The 21176-nt window shown below is 41.3% G+C and overlaps 2 protein-coding genes across 3 annotated transcripts in view; one reads left to right on the top strand and one right to left on the bottom strand.

The window, feature by feature from the left end:
• Positions 1-5764, top strand: part of ABCA1 (ATP binding cassette subfamily A member 1) — a 115094-nt gene extending 109330 nt beyond the window's left edge. For both annotated transcript variants that reach the window (XM_059657549.1, XM_059657550.1), the window contains exons 47-50: positions 128-231; positions 790-882; positions 1521-1764; positions 2363-5764. In XM_059657549.1, the coding sequence (XP_059513532.1) occupies positions 128-231; positions 790-882; positions 1521-1764; positions 2363-2503 (582 nt within the window). In that variant the 3' untranslated portion in view covers positions 2504-5764. The remainder of the gene's footprint in view (positions 1-127; positions 232-789; positions 883-1520; positions 1765-2362) is intronic.
• Positions 5765-9732: 3968 nt separating this feature from the next.
• NIPSNAP3A (nipsnap homolog 3A) lies at positions 9733-19669 on the bottom strand. Its single transcript, XM_059657525.1, has 6 exons — positions 19271-19669; positions 16241-16451; positions 14167-14325; positions 12358-12507; positions 10675-10761; positions 9733-10578 (listed from the first exon to the last, which is right to left on the bottom strand). Exons 1-6 carry the CDS (start codon positions 19328-19330, stop codon positions 10502-10504), a joined length of 744 nt encoding a protein of 247 aa, XP_059513508.1. The 5' UTR covers positions 19331-19669; the 3' UTR covers positions 9733-10501.
• Positions 19670-21176: the final 1507 nt, after the last annotated feature.

Raw genomic sequence — 21176 nt, 5'->3', positions numbered from 1 at the left:
AGTAACTGGAATGGTTGAGTTAAAATTTAGGCTATTTCAGAGATGCTTCTGCATCTACAACCAAATCTGTCCTTGATGTTTGTTTTGTTAGGATAAAATAATAGGATTTATTTTATTCTAATCACAGGACGAACCGACCACAGGCATGGACCCCAAGGCCCGGCGATTCCTGTGGAACTGTGCCCTCAGCATCATCAAGGAGGGGAGATCAGTGGTGCTCACCTCTCATAGGTCCGTAGCGAAGGCCTGGCCTGGCTTCTCCATTGTGTGATTTTAAAAATTCCAATTGATATAAATGACCACTGTGTAAAAATGAGAAAATACAGAAAGGCAAAGACAAAAACAGTTATCGTCGGAATTGCATCACTTGTTAGATAACTGTTACTATCATTGGGCGATAATATATCTTTGCTGTTTCCTTACGCAAACCTGTGTACAAAGTGTGCGTGCCTGTGTGGGTGATTGATAAACAAAAATGCAAGCTCAATGTAATACTGCTCTTTCTCATTCAAAAATATATTGTGAACATTATTCAAGTCATTTCTTATAGCTGGAGAGTAGTCCAATTTAATGGTTCTGTTTTTTGTAGACATTTGGGTTGTTTCTAGCGTTTCCACAATTGAACAGAGCACTGCAGGAAAAGGGTTATTCCTACGTCTTCGTGTGTATTTGTAACAAGTCCCAGTGCAGTCACTGGGAACATTTCTTGAAATGCCAGATGTCGTGGTGATGTTCTCATGGGTAGAGGCACATCACTCTAAGCTGAAACCTGGTTCTGTTTTCCCACAGCATGGAGGAATGTGAAGCTCTTTGCACGAGGATGGCCATCATGGTCAATGGCAAGTTCAGGTGTCTCGGTAGCGTCCAACATCTGAAAAATAGGTAACAAAGCTCAGTTCTTTGGGGTAGCGCCTGCTGAGAAAGCTTGTATTTATTTTTCTTTTGTGTGAGGGTTTTAAATGGTGGCTCTAAACTAAAGGGAAACAAATGGAGCAAAATGGTGTAGTGGGAAGAATGAGGGCTTTGAAGCCCAACAGAGCTGCATCCTGTCTTCACCTTTCCTGGTTGTGTGCTTTGGGCAAGTTACTTAAGCTCTCTGAGAGTCGGTTTCCTAAGGGATATTCCCCTTCCAGCTTTGTTATCATAGATGGAAGGGAGAAATGTCTACATGCCAGTCTGGCAAGAGCAGAGAGTTGGAGTCAAAAACAGATGAGTCCACACCCCGGCCCTACCACTGTATGGGGGGTGGCGGGGGGTGGGGGGGGGGAGAAAATGGAGTGACTACCTCCCAGGCGTCAGTGTCTCATCTGTCGGGTTTCGAGGTGCAGGTGAGGATGAAGTGAAGCCATGTGTCTAAGGCCCTCAGCATGGCACCCCACCTAGAGCAGGTCCTTAGTAAGTGGCAACTAGTTCCTTCTCTCTGATTCTTACTCGGGGTCTGTCAGGGACCTCTCGTTTTAATTCTTCCTTTGGTAAGTTTCCGGAGGATCCTCCATTGGACTTTGCTTCTCTGCCCTCAGGTTTGGAGACGGGTATACGATCGTTGTCCGCATAGCAGGGTCCAACCCGGACCTGAAGCCCGTCCAGGAGTTCTTCGGGCTGGCCTTCCCGGGCAGCGTCCTGAAGGAGAAGCACCGGAACATGCTGCAGTACCAGCTCCCGTCCTCGCTGTCGTCCCTGGCCAGGATCTTCAGCATCCTCTCCCAGAGCAAGAAGCGCCTCCACATAGAAGACTACTCTGTCTCGCAGACAACGCTTGACCAAGTAAGCGTGGAAGAGCAACAATAGATTGATTTTCTAGGGAGAGGAGTCCTGCTCCCTCCCTCACCCCATTCTGGGCCCTAGAGCAGTGCAGACTAGATGAGTTTGAATTCCCCAGCTTCTACTGCTAGCCGTTTCCTACCAAACCTCTTTGAATCTGAAAAGGGCGATGATGCTGTCTACTGTATAGGGTTGTTAGGAGAATAGCTTGTAAGCATCATCTTAGTAACTACCATTTATTGAGTACCTGCCCTGGGCCAGACATTTTGCCTGGGTGCCTTATCCCAGTTAAATGACAGCAAACGGATCTTGGCACTTAGTAGGTATTCAGTCAATGTTCGTGTTTGTCCCTCTTCCCTTCCATCATGCCTGTATAAGCCAAAGCAAATAGATGATTGAGCAGTTGGTGAGTTGGGGGTCAATGTAGAGGGCTTTTAATTTTTGAAGGGTTAATGCTTTTTCAAGCTGTGTTCTAGTTAACGTGTTTATGCACTCTTGTATTCTCCTACCTGCCCTACTGTCCCCAGAGGGGAAAACGCGACTAAAATAAAGAGAGAGCAAGTCGAGGGGTATTGATAAGGGTCCATCTTTCTCTTGACAGGTATTTGTAAACTTTGCCAAGGACCAAAGTGACGACGATCCCTTAAAGGACCTGTCGTTACACAAAAACCAGACAGTAGTGAACGTTGCAGTTCTCACATCTTTCCTGAAGGATGAGAAAGTGAAAGAAAGTTATGTGTGAAGACTCCTGTTCCTGCAGGGTGGCTGAAAGAGAGGAGGGACTGCCCTTCCTTCGCACCGGGTGAGGAGCCCAGAGGAGCGAGCCGGACGCTTCCGTGGGAAGAAGTAGACTGGATACTGTACTGATACTCTTCAATGCAATGCAGTTCAATGCAATCCAAACAGAATTCCATGCCAGGGGCGGTGCCTTTGTAGCCGATGTCTCCTATGGCTCTCGAGGGAAAAAGACTTGAATTTAGTGTATTACCTTATGTCTATGTGAACCTCTAGTATGGAACCCAGAGGACATATGGGTTTGAAATCATACTGGGTTTTTTTTATTTGTTTTGTTTTTTTTGTTTTTGTTCCTTTGTATTCTCACTGGGGTTGCATCAACAATCCGTCAAGTCATCATGGCCAGTGATTATTTGCCCACATCAGAAGGCATGCATGCACACCCCCGCTCATTATACCGTGCCATGCCAGGAGACTGGTTTCCCGGTGCCACCTCCACGGAGGGCAGTGAGTGCACCGGAATTGCTAGTGCCAAGTGGTGCACGGCGTGTCATGCATACTTTTGTGGAAGTTGTGCTACTCGGAGTCTTATCGACATCACCAAATATCAGGTGACAAAAGTGGTGCCACGTGTGGGGGGGAAAGTCCTGCTCTGCTTCCCTCGTTGAGGAGCTGCGGTGGTTGATGGTGACGTGCAAATTGCGGGTGGCTCCAGACAAGTGAGACTTGGCTTCATTGTTACATTGTCCCTCGCTTGGAGCCATGGGTCTCCAGGGTCATCTTGCTGGGACTCCTTAAATGTACTTAGGTCCTGGTAAGAACCAGCACCCAATTCGTCGGGGCTGCTGGGGCCAGGGTGAGGGATGGAGGAGATGGTGCCGATGGTGCGTTTGGACCTGGGCAGGCCTGTGTCCACTCGTCCCGACTGTCTGCCAACACGGTACACTGCATCTCAAGATCTTGTCCGACAAAAATGTAGTCGTATTTCTGGCTTTTCTAGAGTATGAAAAGATGGAGTTGTATTTTGACAAAAGTCTTCGTGCTTTTAATGTTGTTTGGAATTTTAAGTCCTATCAGTGACTTTTGAAACCTTAGAATGTGGCCTGTGGCGACCGCCCGACTGGTGCCTCATGACTGGAAAACAGCATGAGGGTCAAGATCTCATGACATTACATTTAAGTTTCTTTACTATCATTTAAAAGTAATCTCAGCTCATTAATCACGTTTCTTTCTTTCTTTCTTTTGGAGCCTGTGTTACAGCTGAATGAGTATGGATGGATGGATAGATGGGGTGGGGAGAAACCAAGTCTCAGATCCCCGGTGCCATGTTATTCAGCTAACTGGTTTACAAATACGCATAGGTGGTTCTGCTGTGGTCGTGGGAGGCCAGTGAAAGTCAGTGGGGCAGCCCACTTTCTGAAAATAGCAACAATGCAAAAGCCAAGAGTGTTTAAACGTCATGAGGGTCACAAGACTTGAACAATGAGTATTTTTCTGGAGAACACGGCAAGTTTTAAAAGTTGTTGAACAAGACAGTTTGTGCTTAGGACATTGAGTACCTTCTTCAAAGAATTGGCTTTGAAGACCTTAGACACCTCATTCATACAATCTCAAATTTTTCATCTCTTCAATCACTAACCTATCATGAAAAAAAATAAAAGCAACAAATGCCCCCACATGAAGTATATTTCAGACTTTTCCAACCCAGTCTTATTTTTTTAGGCAGTAAATACTTAAAAAATATTATTTTACCAATGCTTAATGTCATCTGTATTGAGACAACAAAAATAGGAGGGAATCACTGTTTGGTGAAATTCACTGTCACTTTTTTCTAAAATTTGTTAACTCGAAGGTTGTAAGATTTCAGATCTACTTTTAATTTATAGTTTTTCCTTTTAAAATTTACAAAATGTTATCACATAACTTGTTGATTGGAAAAGAAAGTGACTTTCAGAAATTATTGCCAATATTGTTTTCTAAAACGATAAACAAGTAATGAAGGCGTATTTCCAAATACTAGAGATCATCCCATGTATTTTATGCTATCTATAATGATGTAAAACTCATAGAATAATTTAGTTTCTCCTTGTGTAATATTTTTCAGAATCAAATTTCTGTTTTCCCATTTTATTAGAATCATGTTTGAATGTTCGACTATATCAAATCCATAAGCAACTCTTTGCTTTAATTTCTCTGACTTCAAGGCCATATTTAAAAAACATCAAAAAGCACTGTGAACCATTTTGAAAAAGAACAATGTTTCAAGATAGATTTGAAAAGATCTCTTCTGAAGCTAGAAACAATCTACAATTACCATCAATTTCGTTAATACTGTTACCTCTTAGGTTATCCAAATAGATACCTTTTAAACTTTCCTATGTAAACCTAATTATATAGTAAAAATTTTTACCAACTCTTACTCAAGTAAAATATTTATATATCCCCTGTGGAACTGTAACTATGTGAGTTTCAGAAAATTCTCAAGTGTTCAAAGATTTCTGCTTTCGCTTCTTTTGGACATCTTGGAAAGTTTATGAACAACTGTGAATATGAAAAATACAAAAGAAAACAGTAACAGAGCCCTCTATACCTAAATGCCCAGCTCAGTTCATTGTTAAAAACAAACAACCAAACCTCAAACTACTGTATTTCACTATCTGTACTGAAAGCAATGCATTGTGGCTATTCAGTATTGCACATCATTCATTCACTGTATAGTAACTATTGACTAAAGGGATTTGTCTATGTTTTCTTCGTGTGGTTGTATATATCAGGAAAAAAAATTTTTTTTCCCAAAGAGCCATGTGTCATATAATATTGAACCACTTTGACATTGAGATATTAATTTGTACCCTTGTTACTACTTAATAGTAATAATATAGTACTATATAGAGTAGTGCTCTAATTCTCTTTAAAATTGTTGCATCCCTTTGATAGAATGTTTCTATTTACATAGGATTAGGTATTCTATTCTTCCTTCCGAAACCCTAGGATGAAGCTATGTTTTTGTGCTTTTTCTTTATCATCGGCCCTTCATTCCAAGCACTTTATGTTGTCTGTGATGGGATCTATTTTTGCACTGGAATACCTGAGAATTGCAAAACTAGACAAAAGTTTCACAATAGATTTCTAAGTTAAATCATTTTCATTAAAAGGGGGAAAAAAAAGAAAAACATTTGTATTGTCTATAACTTTATATGAAGCATTAAAAGCATATTTCTGTGTTGTAATGAGTCACGAAGAAATAAAGCTGTGATGGTTCTATTGATCTATACACACTTATTTCTGCATTCGGAGCACCACCTACTGTTAAAGCAATTTGGATTCAAAGTAGAAATTCTAGAAAAGGTTGGATGTTCTCTTCATCACAAAAGAGAACTGAGGGGACGACTTGGGAATTTTAAAAAGGGCGTTTTGCACTTTCACGATTCAGTTAAGAAAGTCACTGAGATTAAATTTAAAAGGTTTTTTGATAAACATATTCTGCGTCCTGGTGATGAAGCGGTGATCTCTGCAAACCCTCTGGAGCTAAGCCTATTTAACAAAACCTCATTTCTTCATGTGGCGTTGAGAAAGCTACAAAGGCAGCCTTCAGTGCTCTTTTGTTTACTCAACCAAAGCACAGGGACACTACACTGGCAAGTGTCCGGGGAGGGCGAGTGCGCAGGGGAGGGAGAAGGATGTGGGCCAGAAGGGATACTGAGACTAATATCAGAGACCCTTTCTCCTGTAAAAGGTGTGGTGCTATGATGAGCCGCGTGGATTAGTTTTTACAGTTCATGAGCAATTAAAGTGTCAGAAATAATGTCTGCTTGTTTCGGCCCTGGAAGAATGCCTGTCCGACAGCCCCTGGTAGCGCAGTGGAGTCGTGGCTCTATTTGTGACCCTTCTGAACAGTCCTCTGCGAAGGCCCGGGTGGAAACTCTGGTTGACTGCTCAGCATCAGCATTCCCACCTTGTATCCCCGCCCCTGCCCCTCCCCCCCCCCAAGGTCACATTACAGTGACTTCTATGCAACTGATAGAAAAGTGTGTTTCTTTGTGAAAAATGACAATGGAGGGAGAGGAACAAACTACTGAAAAATGAAGAGTTAATTTAGACGAAAATGTAACCCATGAGTTTTGACCAAAACATTCTCTTATCCAGAGAAAAGCCAATATAAACATTTACAGATTTTAAAAATATCTGGAACCTTTGGAAAACGAATAAATACACTAAATATGAAAAAGTATAACAGAAAGTTAGCTAGCCCTTTCCCAAGTATTTATTGTGTTGTCAGGCACCTCATTTAACCCTCGATACCTGCCCGATGAGGTAAGTAGCACCATTTGACATACGAGTGAGTTGTGGCTCAGACGATAAGGAACTTGTCCAAAGTTATACGGCTAGTAACCGCCAAAGGGTTCTTCTTGGTGAAGCTGGGTATCACTTAAAATTATCCTGGTCAATATGGCATCATTCTATGACAATTCAGCAAATATTGATGGACCTCTATTGCGTGCCAGATACTTTTCTAGGTTCGGAATCCAGTGTCGAAGAAGACAGAATTCCTGCTCTGATGAACTTAAATTTCAGTGCAGAAAATACATTCACATGCATAATGGATGTGTGGACAAATAAAATAAGTTCAGACAGCAGTAAGTACCAAGATGATGAAACATGGCCATGGGATCACGATGGAGAGGAACCAGAGATGGCCCCTGTGTGACGAGTGACATTTATGTTCAGATCTGATTACAAGGAGCAGGAGGCGCCAGCATTTGGAGGTGGGCAGGAAGAACATTCCTGGAAGAAAGAACACCTGGTGCAAATCCATAGGTGGGAAAAAGCGTGGCAAGTTGGGGAGCGGGGGAGAGAACAGCAGCGTCTCTGCAGTGTGTGTGTGTGTGTGTGTGTGTGAGGGCTCAGAGCTTCGAGTCTCACAGGCCAGGCCAAGGTATCTGGATTTTATCATTAGTGCAATGAGGAGCCACTGGAGAGTTCTAAACAAGGTAGTGGTTGGACCTAATCCAGTGATGGCGAACCAATGACATGTGTCAGAGGTGACACGTGAACTCATTTCTTTGATTGATTTTTCTTAAATGGCATTTAAATATATAAAATAAATATCAAAAATATGTCTTTGTTTTACTATGGTTGCAAATATCAAAGAATTTCTATATGTGACACGGCACCAGAGTTAAGTTAGGGTTTTTCAAAATGCTGGCACGCCGAGCTCAAAAGGTTCGCCATCACTGACCTAATCTGTTTTCAGAAAGAATGCTGGCTGTATGGGGAGAAAGGACAGTAGGAAGGCTAAGGAAGAGGATGATGGAGGGTGGAAGCAACAGACACAGGGAGGAAGGGGAATGTTCAGGAGCTGACGGGCTACAAGTAGGGGATGAGGGAACGAGAACTATCAAAGTGACTTTTAGTTTGTGACCCACACAAGGCAGGCGGTTGTGTTAAAAAGGCAGCTGGTATTTCAGATGGGTGCTCAGAAGCAATGATAAGGAAAAAGATAAAAATGTATGAATCATCAGCACGTGTGTGGTATTTAAGTCTTGGGACTGAATGAGCATGTATCTTGAGCTCTGAGACCCTATCACATTTAGAAGAGAAGCCAACAAAGGAAAGAGAGGGACTGGCCAGTGAGGAGGAGGAAAATGAGTATGATGCCATAGACTGATGCTCAGAACCAAGTGTTTGAGGAAGCAGTCATTTGTCCAGCACTGCTGAGGAGGTGAGCCAGCTAAGGGCAGCGAGAGACCATTGAATCTGGTAACACAGAGGTCTTCAGTGACCCTCAGGAGAGTCGTTTCAGTGATTGACAAAGACGTAAGCCTTCCTGGACTGGGCTCAGGGAAGATAAGAGGTAGGGAAGGGAAAATGGTAGAATACACACAACTCTGCAGAGGGTCTTGCATTGAAGGTAAGCAGAAAACATGACAATAGCTGGATTATAAAGCGTTTATTTGGATACCTGTCTTATTTTTTTTTTTTATCCTCGCCCAAGGATATGTTTTTATTGATTTTTAAAGAGGAAGGGGAAGAGAGAAACACTGATGTTGTGGGGATCGAACCTGCAACCTAGGTATATGCCCTGATGGGGAATTGAACCCACAATCTTCTGGTGCATGGAATGACACTCCAACCAACTGAGCCACCCAGCCAAGATTGGATTCTTATAAAGGTACTAGAGACCTGGTGCATGGATTCCCTCAGCCTGGCCTGCAGGGATTGGGCCTAAACCAGCTCTCCGACATCCCCGAGGGGTCCTGGATTGCTAGAGGGTGGTTCTCGGGTGATGCACCCCAGAATCGAGCTCCCTCCTCTCTGGTTCCAGGTGAGTCACCCAAGAACCGCAGCTGCTAAGTCACCACAGCTCAGCAGCTCCTGTGTTGAGTGACTGCCCCCTGGTGGTCAGTGCGCATCATAGCTACTGGTTGGAGCGTCTGTCCCTGGTGGTGATTGCATGTCATAGCTACTGGTACGACTGTCAAATGGTTGGATGGTTGCTTAGGCTTTTATATATATAGATAAGCTGCACCTAAGCAACATCTCACCTTTCTGATTTTTTGTGTTGTTGTTACTCCTCACCTGAGGATATTTTTTCCATTGAATTTTTTAGAGAGTGGAATGGAGGGGGAGAGAGAGAAAGAGAAAAATCAATGTGAGAGAAAGACATCGATTAGTTGCCTCTCACATGCGCCCCCTGCCGGGGCCTAGGACTGAGCCTGGATAGAGCCTGCAACTGAGGTACATGTCCTTGACTGGAATCGAACCCAGGACCCTTCAGGCTGTGGGCCAATGCTCTAACCACCAAGAAATGGGCCAGGGCTTGATTTTTTAATTCTTTAGACATTTCTTTCATCAGGAACCGTACACACTGAATGTTGTTCAGATTTCCCTTAGTCAATTCATAATTTATGATTTTTATTTCCAATATATCTTAGAAGTGTAAAATAATACAGATGTAAATATAGACAATCAAGGGAACTTAGACGTATCAAACTTAGTTTTAGAAGGCTGAGAGGCACTCAACTAAAATGGAAATTTCACGTGTTTCAAGGAAATCCGTAGCGTGTCTGTGGTGATACTAATGAAACTCTCCTCTGGGATTACCATCATGTTGGTTTCATGGAACTTAACATTCACAATTATATTGGTAAATATTACTGTGTCAATACCCTACAGCAACACAGTGAAAACTCCAAAGAAAATAATATAAATATAAAATGCAAATTAAAAAATCCAGAGTGGATATGTAGGCTTTTATTAGGGCAAGTATTTCCATGACCACAAAAATCTCTTTTAAAAACAAATAGATGTCACAAGTATTTTTATTAGCCATCTAAAATGAACAAAATTAATAAAATTAACTATACATGTATACATTTCAGCATATGAAACAAGTTTTCTGAAGTTATTTTTAACATTGAGAACTAATTACATTATTTTCCAAATTAGAGTGACAAACAATTAATGTGAAAACCATAATTGATACAGATGACACAGTGATACTGCACTTTCCCAAGGTAAAGAAATACATTTGATCTGATATTCTTACGAATCCCATTTGCTATCACAAAATAAATTTTTGGGCAAATTATTTTTTTTAAATTTCAGAAAAAACAGACATGTTGAAAATACAGACATTGCATGTAAATAATTTTAAAATACTGTCAGGCACAGAAATGTAAAAACATCATTTAAATATAAGAAAATGCTATAAAGCAAAGGGTCATCAAAATAGAGAATAAGATACTATGAAAAATCAAGATCATAAATAGTGGCAACTATTTCTACAGCATAGCTACTGAAACGCCATGGGGAGGGACAATGAACAGAACTACCTTTGGAGGTGGCAATGACAAAGAACAGAGGTGGCTTTAGAAATGCAGACATAGCGAATTAACTTACCACCTTCTTCAAATAAGAGTGAGACACCCTTGGGAGCATTTAAGTACCATTAGCAGACACATCTTAAGACAGTTCTTGAAATGCTTTGTATTTCAGTGGAAAACTATTTCAACGGTGAAAACGATGTAGGAATCAGAAGCATATTCTGCTGAGACACTAGGTAATTGACACATTCCCGAACTGGAAAAAAAAATACATCATATAAGAAGGCAGATAAAGTTACTGACTAAATCAAATTTGCCCTAAGAGTACCTCCTGCCCAGTGAAATGGCTTACCAGCCGCCACGACTCTGGGATCCTCATGAGCCTTATGTCTCCCGGCTGCACGACTATCCGCACTCTCATTCCACCAGAGAACATGAACTACAGAGAGAAACCAGAAAGATTCTAGAGACTACGGTGTGGCTACAGAGAAGAAATGCAGAAAAGTTAATCAGATATGTTAAATCTTATTCTTTAAGTCAAAATAGTGAGTACCAAAAAGGGAAGACTGAGTATGTTAGGGATCAATTTCAGAGGGGGTCACAGATTTAGGAGAGACATTTATAAACTGATTCACAAGCTGGTTTTATAGATGAAACAGAAAACTGGACAGGGGAAGTAAAGTAATACAACTAAAGACACTGACAATCAATACTGGACCCAGGTTTCATTCCTTCCTACTCGATTTTACGTTTTTAAAACAACCCCACAATATTATAAAAAAGTGATTATTATGGAAAATTTGGATGATACAAAGAAGAAAATAAAAAGGAGCATAATTTTAACTGCCCAGAGAAAACCTCTATTAATGTTTAGTCTTTTTTTTTTCTTTAAAAAAATGTGAGCAAAATAAAATTAGGGTCTTACTGATAAGTGATATATATGATGGACATATATGTCTATCTGTGTAATATAAGTACATTAGATACATACCATGTATGTGCCATGCCCATTGTTGCCAATGCTTCCTTCCTGTAGACAATGCTGGCCTATAAACCTCCTTTGAATAGCACCTACATGCGTATCTATAATACTAACACTGTCAAAGATGACTACCAACATTTAATGGGTGCTTATTCTGTGCCAGGTCTGCTTCATAAAAATCTTAGGTCATAGGTTGTTATCGATAAGCAATGGAAGGCGCAGTGAGGTTAAGTAACTCCTTCAACATTGCTAAGTTATAAGTGGTGGAGCTGGGATTCAAAGCCAAACAGTTTGGATCTGATTATTTCCTCAAAATAGACTCCCAAAATTCAAATTGAGAGGACCAAAGAGTATATCTGATATGTACTTATGTGTGTACAACGTACATGTTATACACATCCTCCAGAAATGATGTGCTGACTTATACTCAGCATATTACTATTCTTCTATCTGTATAGCCTCACACCAGAGTGTTAGAAAGTCATTATTAATCATGCATATGCATTACATTTGACATAAATATATATAAATAAATTACATTTTGGTCTTCTTATATATATGAACACAGGAATACAAAAACCAAAGTGTTAACAGTATTATCTTTACAGTATGGAAAAGGTTTGTTTCTCCCTTTAGTCATGTCCAGGTTTATAGTATTTTAAAAATATGTAATATTCTTTCTGTTCTGAGACACTATCTCTACCCCTAACTAATGTTATTTTAAAAAAATCAATAAAAGTATATTTAGAGGGGGGGAAAAAGAGAAAAAGAACAGATATTTTCTTGAGGCTCCTTGCAGATTTTAATTTTATCATTCTGCTGTCCCATGGAAAACAACATTCAGCTTTGAAACAGGCTTCATAAAGTGTTAACATACTATATAAAGAAGAAGTAAAACAGGGATTTTTCAACCTTTAAAATAAAAGAAAAACTTAAAAACTTAATAAAAATTAAAATATATGCCATAATGAAAAAGTAAGACAAACTGACCCAAGCGACTTAGTAGTTCACCAATACATTTTGCAATTTCATAGAAGAAGTGGACAACTGTACCTCTGTTGAGTGCTCCATATTCTGTGTGGAAAACTCCAACTAGTTTGGAGTAGCCTAGAATGACGTGGGCATTAATTGCCTTTTTAAATGTGTCACCCCATACAGCTGGCCCACCGGGTTTCATCTGAAAAGTAACCAGTTCATAGACTCCTAGAGTAGGAGAAAAATAAGTATTTTACAAAAGATATTCAAGAAATCTCTCATCAGGTGAGTATGGCTCCAGTGGGAGGCTAACATATGTATACGAACTTTAAGGATCATATGTGTATACATGTTTATGTGGACACATTATGAATTCTTTGCATTATTTTTCCTTGCTTCTATGTTTAGAAAGCCCTTGTCCATGTTTAAGGGTCAGTTGTTAAGCTTATCATACAAAACCAAAGGGAAGCTATTGCAAGCTATTATCTGAAATATTTTTAATCTATAAAATAAAGCAAATATTGAGAATTTGTTATAGGATTAGGACTTTTGAGCTGCCCAAGTCTACACTTGCAGGTAAGAAATGAATAAGAAAAGTAGTTTCTGACCTATATTTCCTTCTTCCTCCAATTCTGAGAGAAAATACACTTTTTGTTTGTGTAATTTCCCCCTACAGGATTCCATTTTCTAACAGGGACAGCAAGCAAACAATGGACCCAAAGTGGTATCTGAGATTTTGAGAGAAAAATAAAAAGCTAAAAAATTGAAGGAGATAGTTGTTTGTTCCTGAATATCCAGGTAAACACTTGGAAAGCATTTTACCTCTGGTTAAGAGGAATGGGGCAGATAGAGAGAAAGGAACTAGGGGACAAGTAGATTTGAGAAGAAAAAGGGAAAAAAGTATAAAGCTATTAAAGAATTATGAACAACACAGGGGAAGAGAACCAAGACTTGACCCTGTTCTAGAAGCCACTTAGTTCATTTAGATAATGCTGAAAGCTAAGTGGGCAAGGGTCCAAATAAGATTTTTCTTTAAAAATATATTTTTATTGATTTCAGAGAGGAAGTGGGAGGGAGAGAGAGGTAGAAAAAAATCAATGATGACAGAGAATCATGCCCCACACTGCATGCCCCACACTGGGGATGGAGCCCACAACCCGGACATGTGCCCTGACTGGGAATGGAACTGTGACCTCCTGGTTCATAGGTCGATGCTCAACCACTGAGCCACGCCGGCCAGGCCAAATAAGACTTTTCAAATCTCTTGTAATCTAAGATGACACTACAAAATTAGTTTATGCTTTTTAAAAAATCTGACCTTTGTTTAAAACTAGGTTGAGGTAAATAGTATTTCCTTAAAGTCTGTAAGGAAGTTAAATTAGCAAGGAGACAAATCTTTAGTAATTATGTTCAAACTGAGAAATAAAGAAGAAATCAAAAAAGTTAAAATATAGTAATAGAGCTTAACACTTTAATTCATTCCCCCAGCCAGTCTTATAAGCAAAGATACACTTAAGTAGCTATAATTTGTGTAAAAAAATATTAAACCATGACAAAATTTCATACATTATCCTTCACTGTCTCTACTTGTTTGCTCTAAATCCCCAGCTTCTCAACCTTTACTCTCTATACCATGTCAACTTTTTATATTCATACCCAAACGTTAAGAGCTTTTTTTTTTTTTCCAAACTGGAAAAACACTGCTAATGTTCATTGTTTTAATGAGAAGCAAAGAGCTCAAATTCATTTCACATCTATAATCACAATATATTACTCTCTAAAACTAAGGCTTATTGTTTTCTCCCCCTAAGAAACTTTAGTTTTTATAGTTTCAAGTCTTTAGTATTTTATACATCAAAACTCAGTGACTAGGAGGAATGGACTTACCTTCCTTTGGAGGCTTTTCTAATTTGCACCATGGTACCAGATATGTAATCTCACTCTCTTGTTTATCCATAAGAGCCAAATTTGGAATGAGGAATTGTTCTTGCCATTCCTTATCTTTGGCCAAGGCTTTCCGAACTTCAATGCGATGAGCAAAATTATCTATGGGAAGAAAAGGAGTAAGAAAAATATAAACGTTCTATTTAAAATCATCTAGACCTTTTTTGGATTTCATTTAATTCAGCACGTTTATCAAGGCCACACAGGAACACTGCGTTAAATCACTGGGGACCCCTCCCCACACCAAGTAGATGGGACATCTATCCCAAGTTTCTCATGGCCTAAAGGGGGTGTAGAAATGGAAACAGCTAATGATAACGCCATAGAGTGGACTTTATATACTCTACCACTTAGTAGGTAGTTGTATGGCTTCGGTAAGTTACTGAATCTGACAGCTTCTTACTCTGTGAAATGGGGATAATGCTGTATCTACACCTATAGGGTTGTTGTGAGGAAGAAATGATTTAACACATGAAAGGAGCTGAAACAGTGTTTGGCAGCTGGTTAGTACTCAATTTATATGAACTATTCTTATTACTTTAACTGAGACATTTATATTGCCAGTTTAGGAAAATACTATTTTCCTTTGGTGGTTGTGATGGTGATGGCGGTCAGGTCTTAAATTTAACATAAATGAAATTAAGATGCAAGTTTACAGCCCTGGTCGGTGTGGCTCCCTTATTTGTGCATCATCCTGTGCACTAAAAGGTTGCTGGTTCGATTTCCAGCCAGGGCACATGCGTGCGTTGCAGGCTTAATTCCTGGTGGGGCCATGCAGGAGGCAGTCAATAGATATTTCACTCTCACAGTGATGTTTCTCTCTCTCTCTAAAAATCAATTTTAAAAAATCTTTAAAAATATGCAAGTTTACAGCTTCATCTTCTTTGAACAAATAGCTTCCAAAGAAATAATGCTGATTATCTGACTTACTGTCACCTACTGTTTTACCCAGTATTATTTCTCTTCTGTTTGTTACCCAAACAGGTATATGTATTTACTAACATATGGACCAAGTACTATGTTTACTATTAGGGCCTCATAAGATGGATAGTGAAAGTTTTCCACGGTTTATGCTGTGGGTGAGGAATAACATCTACCTCAGAGCTTAATTCAGTTAAACCAGGACCTTAAGTAATTTTTAAATGAAACACAGTTCTACTTGTTTACACATTAAAGCATAAATTGTGTTTTGATTGGGTTTGTTCTATTACAACAGGGAAAACCCCTAACCAATGGCCATGTTAAGTAGAGAATGAGTACCTTTCATATTAAATAAAGTACTTTATATGACCAAACACTAAATGAAATTATTAAAAGTTCTTTGGATATCATCAAGTCCAGTGTCACAAAGATTTGACACTGGAGTACCGAACATTCTGGGGATTCCTGTAACCTATTCTCCTTCCCCTGTCAGTTTCCATAGGGGAGAACTCTGTGCAGCATAATACTGAATTCCCTAAAACCCTGGGGTGTACAAATGAAACAAAAGTGGTTCCATAAACATAACAAATTATTAAATCTCAGAGTTGGGTGATGCCTAGAAGTTAACTATCATCCACATCAACCACTACTACCCACCCTCAAGCCCCTAAATATCTCAACTGTTTCCACTAAAATCCTGTCATCCAGCTGTAGCTTCAACGATAAATAAAAAGAACTCTCCTCTCCTTTTATGATCTTAACCCACTTGTGCTTTTACAATTACTGCTTTAAATTTTTCAGAAATCATCTTTATAATAATCCATTGTATAATGTTTTTTCTGAGCATTAAAACCTAGCTCACAATTTTATGATGTGAAATATAAGATGCCATTATGGTAACATAAGGATTTGAGCAAGAGGTTTTCAGAGGTTTACCTCGCACTGGGAGGAGTAATCAATGATTTTTTGTTGTTGTTCGGTTTTTTAAAAGTTTAACCTGTGTGTATTTATGGTAACGTAGATCCAAGAACCAAGTTACGTGTAACAACTAACAGAATGAAAATCTGTACTGAATACTTAAGCTGATGACTCATACCATACTTCCAAATATGAAATGCTTTATTCATTCTGCCTCCAAATTCTACACTCCAGTATCCAACCAATTCAGAGTGAGCTGTCCGAAGGTGTACGTTTTTCTTAAAATTTTCCAGAAACTGATTCATCTTTGAAGGCTTAAGAGAATAGGTACGAAATTCATAGAATGTTCCATCGCTTTGTCTAGGTCCCGTAGCAAAAGATGAGTACACCTAAAAAGAGACATGGCAAATTCAAATATTTGGGGAAGGTAGGGTTTATAATATTATGCTACGACCAAATCTGAATTTGGAAACAAGGGACACTCATTGGACTTATCCCAGTTCATGCTTGTACCTCTGTTCTCATCTCTCCACAGATAGATACCTGTTTAGAGAGATGTCAATAGAGTATGGTGAATACCTCGCTACTGTTTCCTGGTAGGGGTCCACCATTAGCCATCTTTTCATGAAAAGTTAATCATAATGAGGCGCTGGAGTCTTAGTCAGTCCTTTATTCAAGAACTACAGTTAGGATTCTAATAAATGTACACGTTTTACCTTATTTATCCAATATTCTATCTCTAGTTGATGCTCTAGGTGTTACAGTTATTCATTTAAATGAACTTTATAAAATATGCACATTTGCTGGCAGACATGGTAAAAATGTGTTTACTAGCAGAAAACTCTTTATGAATGCTGTAAAGGAAAACACAACAGGCCGGAATGGTCTGAATCATTATTAGGTTTAATTACAGATGAATCTGAAGGGCATTTCATCTATCCGATTACACTAGGTTGATGGAAATATCCCTTAAGGACCATTAGTTCTCTTTGTATTAGTTACATGTTCACTATATAATTTTTTGTTCTAATTTAGTACCCCTAAGTCTGAGTGAACTTAACTTTAGGTAGGACATGCTCTGCCAGAAATGATCTTCTGTGTATTCATATGTGTGTGCACATGCACAGGTGTATGCATACACTCGCAAATGGCATTTGCATTTACAAATCCATCCTACTGTAGTTTTGGTGATTATGTGCCAATTTTCTGAAGCTGATGAATCAGCATTACCTATTAAAAGTTTTGGTACAAAGTAAATTATGGACAAATTATACTGACTATCTAGTATGTCAAATGAAATCAGTAGACTTATTTCTCTGACATACAGGGTGTCCCCCAAAAATGTATACAGACGTTGACTAATTATTAATTCCAATGGGTTAAATCTGAAAAGAAAGAAACATCAGTTGAACTATCAGCTGTTAAAGTGTGTATACTTTTTTTTTGGGGGGGGGACTCTATATTTTTGGTTAAAACACACAATTGTCTATGTATTTTATTTGTGTAAAATGTTACAGTTCTAATTATCGATATTAGTTCATTCCATTTTTGTCTACTAAAGTGACGTTCCTATAGCCCAATTGTCTACGCTTCCTTGGAAAGCAGGTATTCCCACCAAAAACAATCGCAGCTGCTCCTACTTTTGGATGACATGCTTTTTGTGTCATGTTAACTAAATTCCAACAAGAGAATGGGATACAAATAAACAACTGCCTCATATTATAGTTTAAAAAGTATTATGGATCAAATATATTGGAAAATGGGACAGTGGGGGTATTTGTAACAATTGCTTTTTAAGTTGATTCTCAGGGAATTTGTATTGGGAAACAAATACATGGTCAAAGGCATGAAACTGAGTTTGATAACATTTAGTTTTAAATCCTAGCTCTAAAACTAATCTGTCTGTCTATACCCCTCCGAGACCCAGCCTTTCCCAGATAATTAGCAACCTGTAGGGCAGCAGAAGACAGCAGTCCACCCCTGACTAATGGTCAAAAGGTCCAGACCTCTGGCGGGCTAAAGACAACATCTTGCCTAAGTTTTATTTCAGGTCCTGACCCCTAAGGTGGAACCATCCACCCTCTGGCTAATTTCCCACTGGACCAGGCAGAGGGATGTTGGGAAAAAACCTCAGAGCTGTCCTCAAGACGTGAAGACCTGACTTATTAGCCTTACCTCACTTCTGGCCAATGAGCTCCCAGCAGGACGCTGAACCCCTAAGCCCATGGTGTCTTGTGAGTTTGTCCTACATTATCTTCCTGTTCTCCTGGATGCTGCCATTCATAATAAAACAGACAATATTTCTCCACTGCAATTCTTGGCTCTGCTAGCAAGGGGTGGACAAACTCTTTCTGTCCTGTAACATATGTTGTACCTTCTGTAGGAGAAACCAAAACGGGGGAAGCCCAGTGAAAGGTTGAACAGCAGTGAGATCAGTGTGTGTGCGCCTCCGGGGGCGGTGATTTTTGCTGCGTGTCAGAAAGGAGAACTATGCTGGGGAAGGATTGGTGAGTGATTCCGGCTCCCTTATCTTTCAAGTTCCATCTCGTCTTCGGCAGCAATAATTTCCAGTTCACTTATAGGAACATCGGGACGACATTTAATAGAGTTCAGAATAAAGTTGTAAGCAATAATTATTGGCCCTTCCCTAGCAGAGAATCAGAAGGATAAAGACTGCATTGCTAATCTTGGGTGAATGGGGCCATTAATGACTCTTTTTTAGCCTTCATTAGGAAGTCATTCTCTAGGTTAAACCCTGGCCACAGAGAAAGGAGAAAAGTATAAACCTCAAAAGGAAAAATATCTCTGGTTAGATTTACAGACTAGACCAATTCCTGACAGTGAAGGCTGAATCACAAAAACCTACTTCGTACCTTACACACCTAAGGTTGAATGAGTTCATTTTACAGGGTGGGGCAAAAGTCGGCTGACAGTTGTGTATACACAAAACACAGAGTATTTTTCACTCTATCATTGTCCATACGAGCAACTGTCAACCTACCTTTGCCCCAACCTGCCTGGGCTAGGAGTCCCTGACCCCGAGCAGCTGGGGCACGAGGGCAGCACCGAGCGGGCTGCAGGCTGGTGTGCAGGTGCACGCATGCGCGTCCAGGTCTGGGCGCGGAGCCCGGGGGCCGCATGCGCGGGTCCCGCACGTCCCTCCCCCTCCCGCCGGGGAGCGGCTGGGGGGCGTCCACGCGCCCGGTACCTGAGGCGTCCAGGCCCGCGCGGCCAGAGCCCTGGTCAGGCCGCTTCGGAGGACCAGCATGGTGCGGCGCGCAGCGCGGAGAGGACAGCCGGCCGGTGCTCTTCCCTGGATCCCTCCTTCTGCGGCTTCGCGACTTGGAGAAGCGACTGGACAGCCCGCGGCGCAGGCTCGGGGCAGGCGCGCCGGCTTAGCTCCGCCTCCCGCGCTCGAGGTGCGCGGGCCGGTCCGCCCCGTCCGCCGGGCTCCGGGCCCCGGTCTCCGCACTGGGTGTCGCCACGCACCGTGGGGGGCCCTTTCTTTTCTCAAACCTCCTGACCACGAACGTGGGAGGTGACGCGGCACCAGCTGAATGAACGCCGAGGTCCTGGCTGGACGCCGCGGCCGCTCCGGCCCCGCCCTCCGGCCCCTTCACCTGGCCTCCCCGGCGCAGCCGCGTAAATTCGTCCATGTTCGCGCGGGGGGTGTGACGAGCAGTCGGGGGGCGTGCGTGTGCCCCGCGTGGCCTTCAAGGTCGTGGAGGTCATTGCCCGGGAGGATGCACAGAGGTCTGAGTGCGCCCTTCCTGCCGCCCCTCCACCACGAGCTCACCCGGGAGGCTCCTCGGGGTGACCCGGGTCGTGCTTCTCAGGCGCTCAGAGGATCGGGGGCACCGAACTAGGTGCGGAGAAGTCAAATTCAAACACACGTACTTTGAAATAGAATCGTTTTTAAGCCTTGAAAGAAAAACAGCAGACCTTTGCTGTTGTCCTCCCGGCTGCCCCTTATCACGGGTCCCCAGAGTTAACCGCTACCCTAAGGCGTTTCTTCTAAGGCTTGTCCCACCCCCGCCCCCCCTATCCCCCCTGGCATTTTCTGGCATTTCTTGGTATTTTAAGGTGTAGATATGTCTATTGCTTGGACAATGAGGATTAGGTCGCTTACCTACCACTCCCCCCAGATACACTTCTTTTCCCACACCTGACGATGCTTCCGTTAAGTATAGTTAATTGTCACGGTAATTTAGATTATATTAATGGTCACATTTTTCTTACTAATCACATTATTATATACAATACGTAACTAAACACAAAATGATAGTCGTTACCGCACAGGGAGACGATGCTGGTGAACGCATTCCTGCCCGGCCGTCACCTGTGGGTGTAGGGGCTGTGCCTCGTGCGGGCTTGGAATCACCTGTTCGGAGGAAGGGCCGCTTCTTAAAATCAGTGATTCCCAGAGGGGCCGCTTCAGTTTTTCCAGTCGATGGGCATTCATTTCTAACCAAGCAAGACAGACAAAGCGTCATCGGTGCCCAGAGGGGATCTTTGCGTTTAAATGTATTTTCTTTAGGCAAACATGGTATGAATTCATTCACACGTTCAGGCCACATTTATTAAACCCTTCTATGCTTGTGGCACTTTTCCAGAAACTTGTGCCACCGAGGTGAACAAGAGACAAAGTCCCTGTCCTTTTGGAACTTACAGGTTAGGGGAAACAGGTAAACGTATGGAGGGAAAATAGATCAGGGAATAATAAACGCTTCGAGGAAAAACAAAGCAGAATGCAGAGAAAGTGTGGGAAGGAGGGAGTAGAGATTGCTAACCATTTCCCAATATCCATTGTCTCTGCCCCCTCCACCCCCGTTTTTAAAAATTAGTAATAGAACCCTTGCACCTGGATACATCCATGTGACTAAGTCCCGGCCAATGGGGTGCTAATGCGTTTATGACCAACTGTGAGTGATCTTAAAGCAGTGCTGGAGGGTTTGTTGCCCTGTTGTCCCTTTCTTATTTCTGCTTGCTGGGATGTGATGTAATGGCTTAAATTCTTGAATTGTGAAGTAGAAGCCACATGCTGAAAATGGCAGAACAAGAAGAGAAAAGAAGCCTAGGTTCTGACACCATGGAGCACCATAGTAGGAGCCTTG

Source organism: Myotis daubentonii, chromosome 11 (genome assembly GCF_963259705.1).
Source record: "Myotis daubentonii chromosome 11, mMyoDau2.1, whole genome shotgun sequence".
Classification (NCBI taxonomy): domain Eukaryota; kingdom Metazoa; phylum Chordata; class Mammalia; order Chiroptera; family Vespertilionidae; genus Myotis; species Myotis daubentonii.
This window is presented reverse-complemented; position numbering and strand designations above follow the sequence as displayed.

Excerpts from the sequence above, each read along its gene's own strand:
- NIPSNAP3A (XM_059657525.1), bottom strand. The coding sequence starts at position 19,330 with ATGCTGGTCCTCCGAAGCGGCCTGACCAGGGCTCTGGCCGCGCGGGCC. Across the intron at positions 14,326-16,240 it reads ATTTCATATTTGGAAGTATG|ATAATTTTGCTCATCGCATT; the intron begins GTATGAGTCATC and ends TTCTTCCCATAG. Across the intron at positions 12,508-14,166 it reads AGAAAAGCCTCCAAAGGAAG|GAGTCTATGAACTGGTTACT; the intron begins GTAAGTCCATTC and ends CTCCTACTCTAG.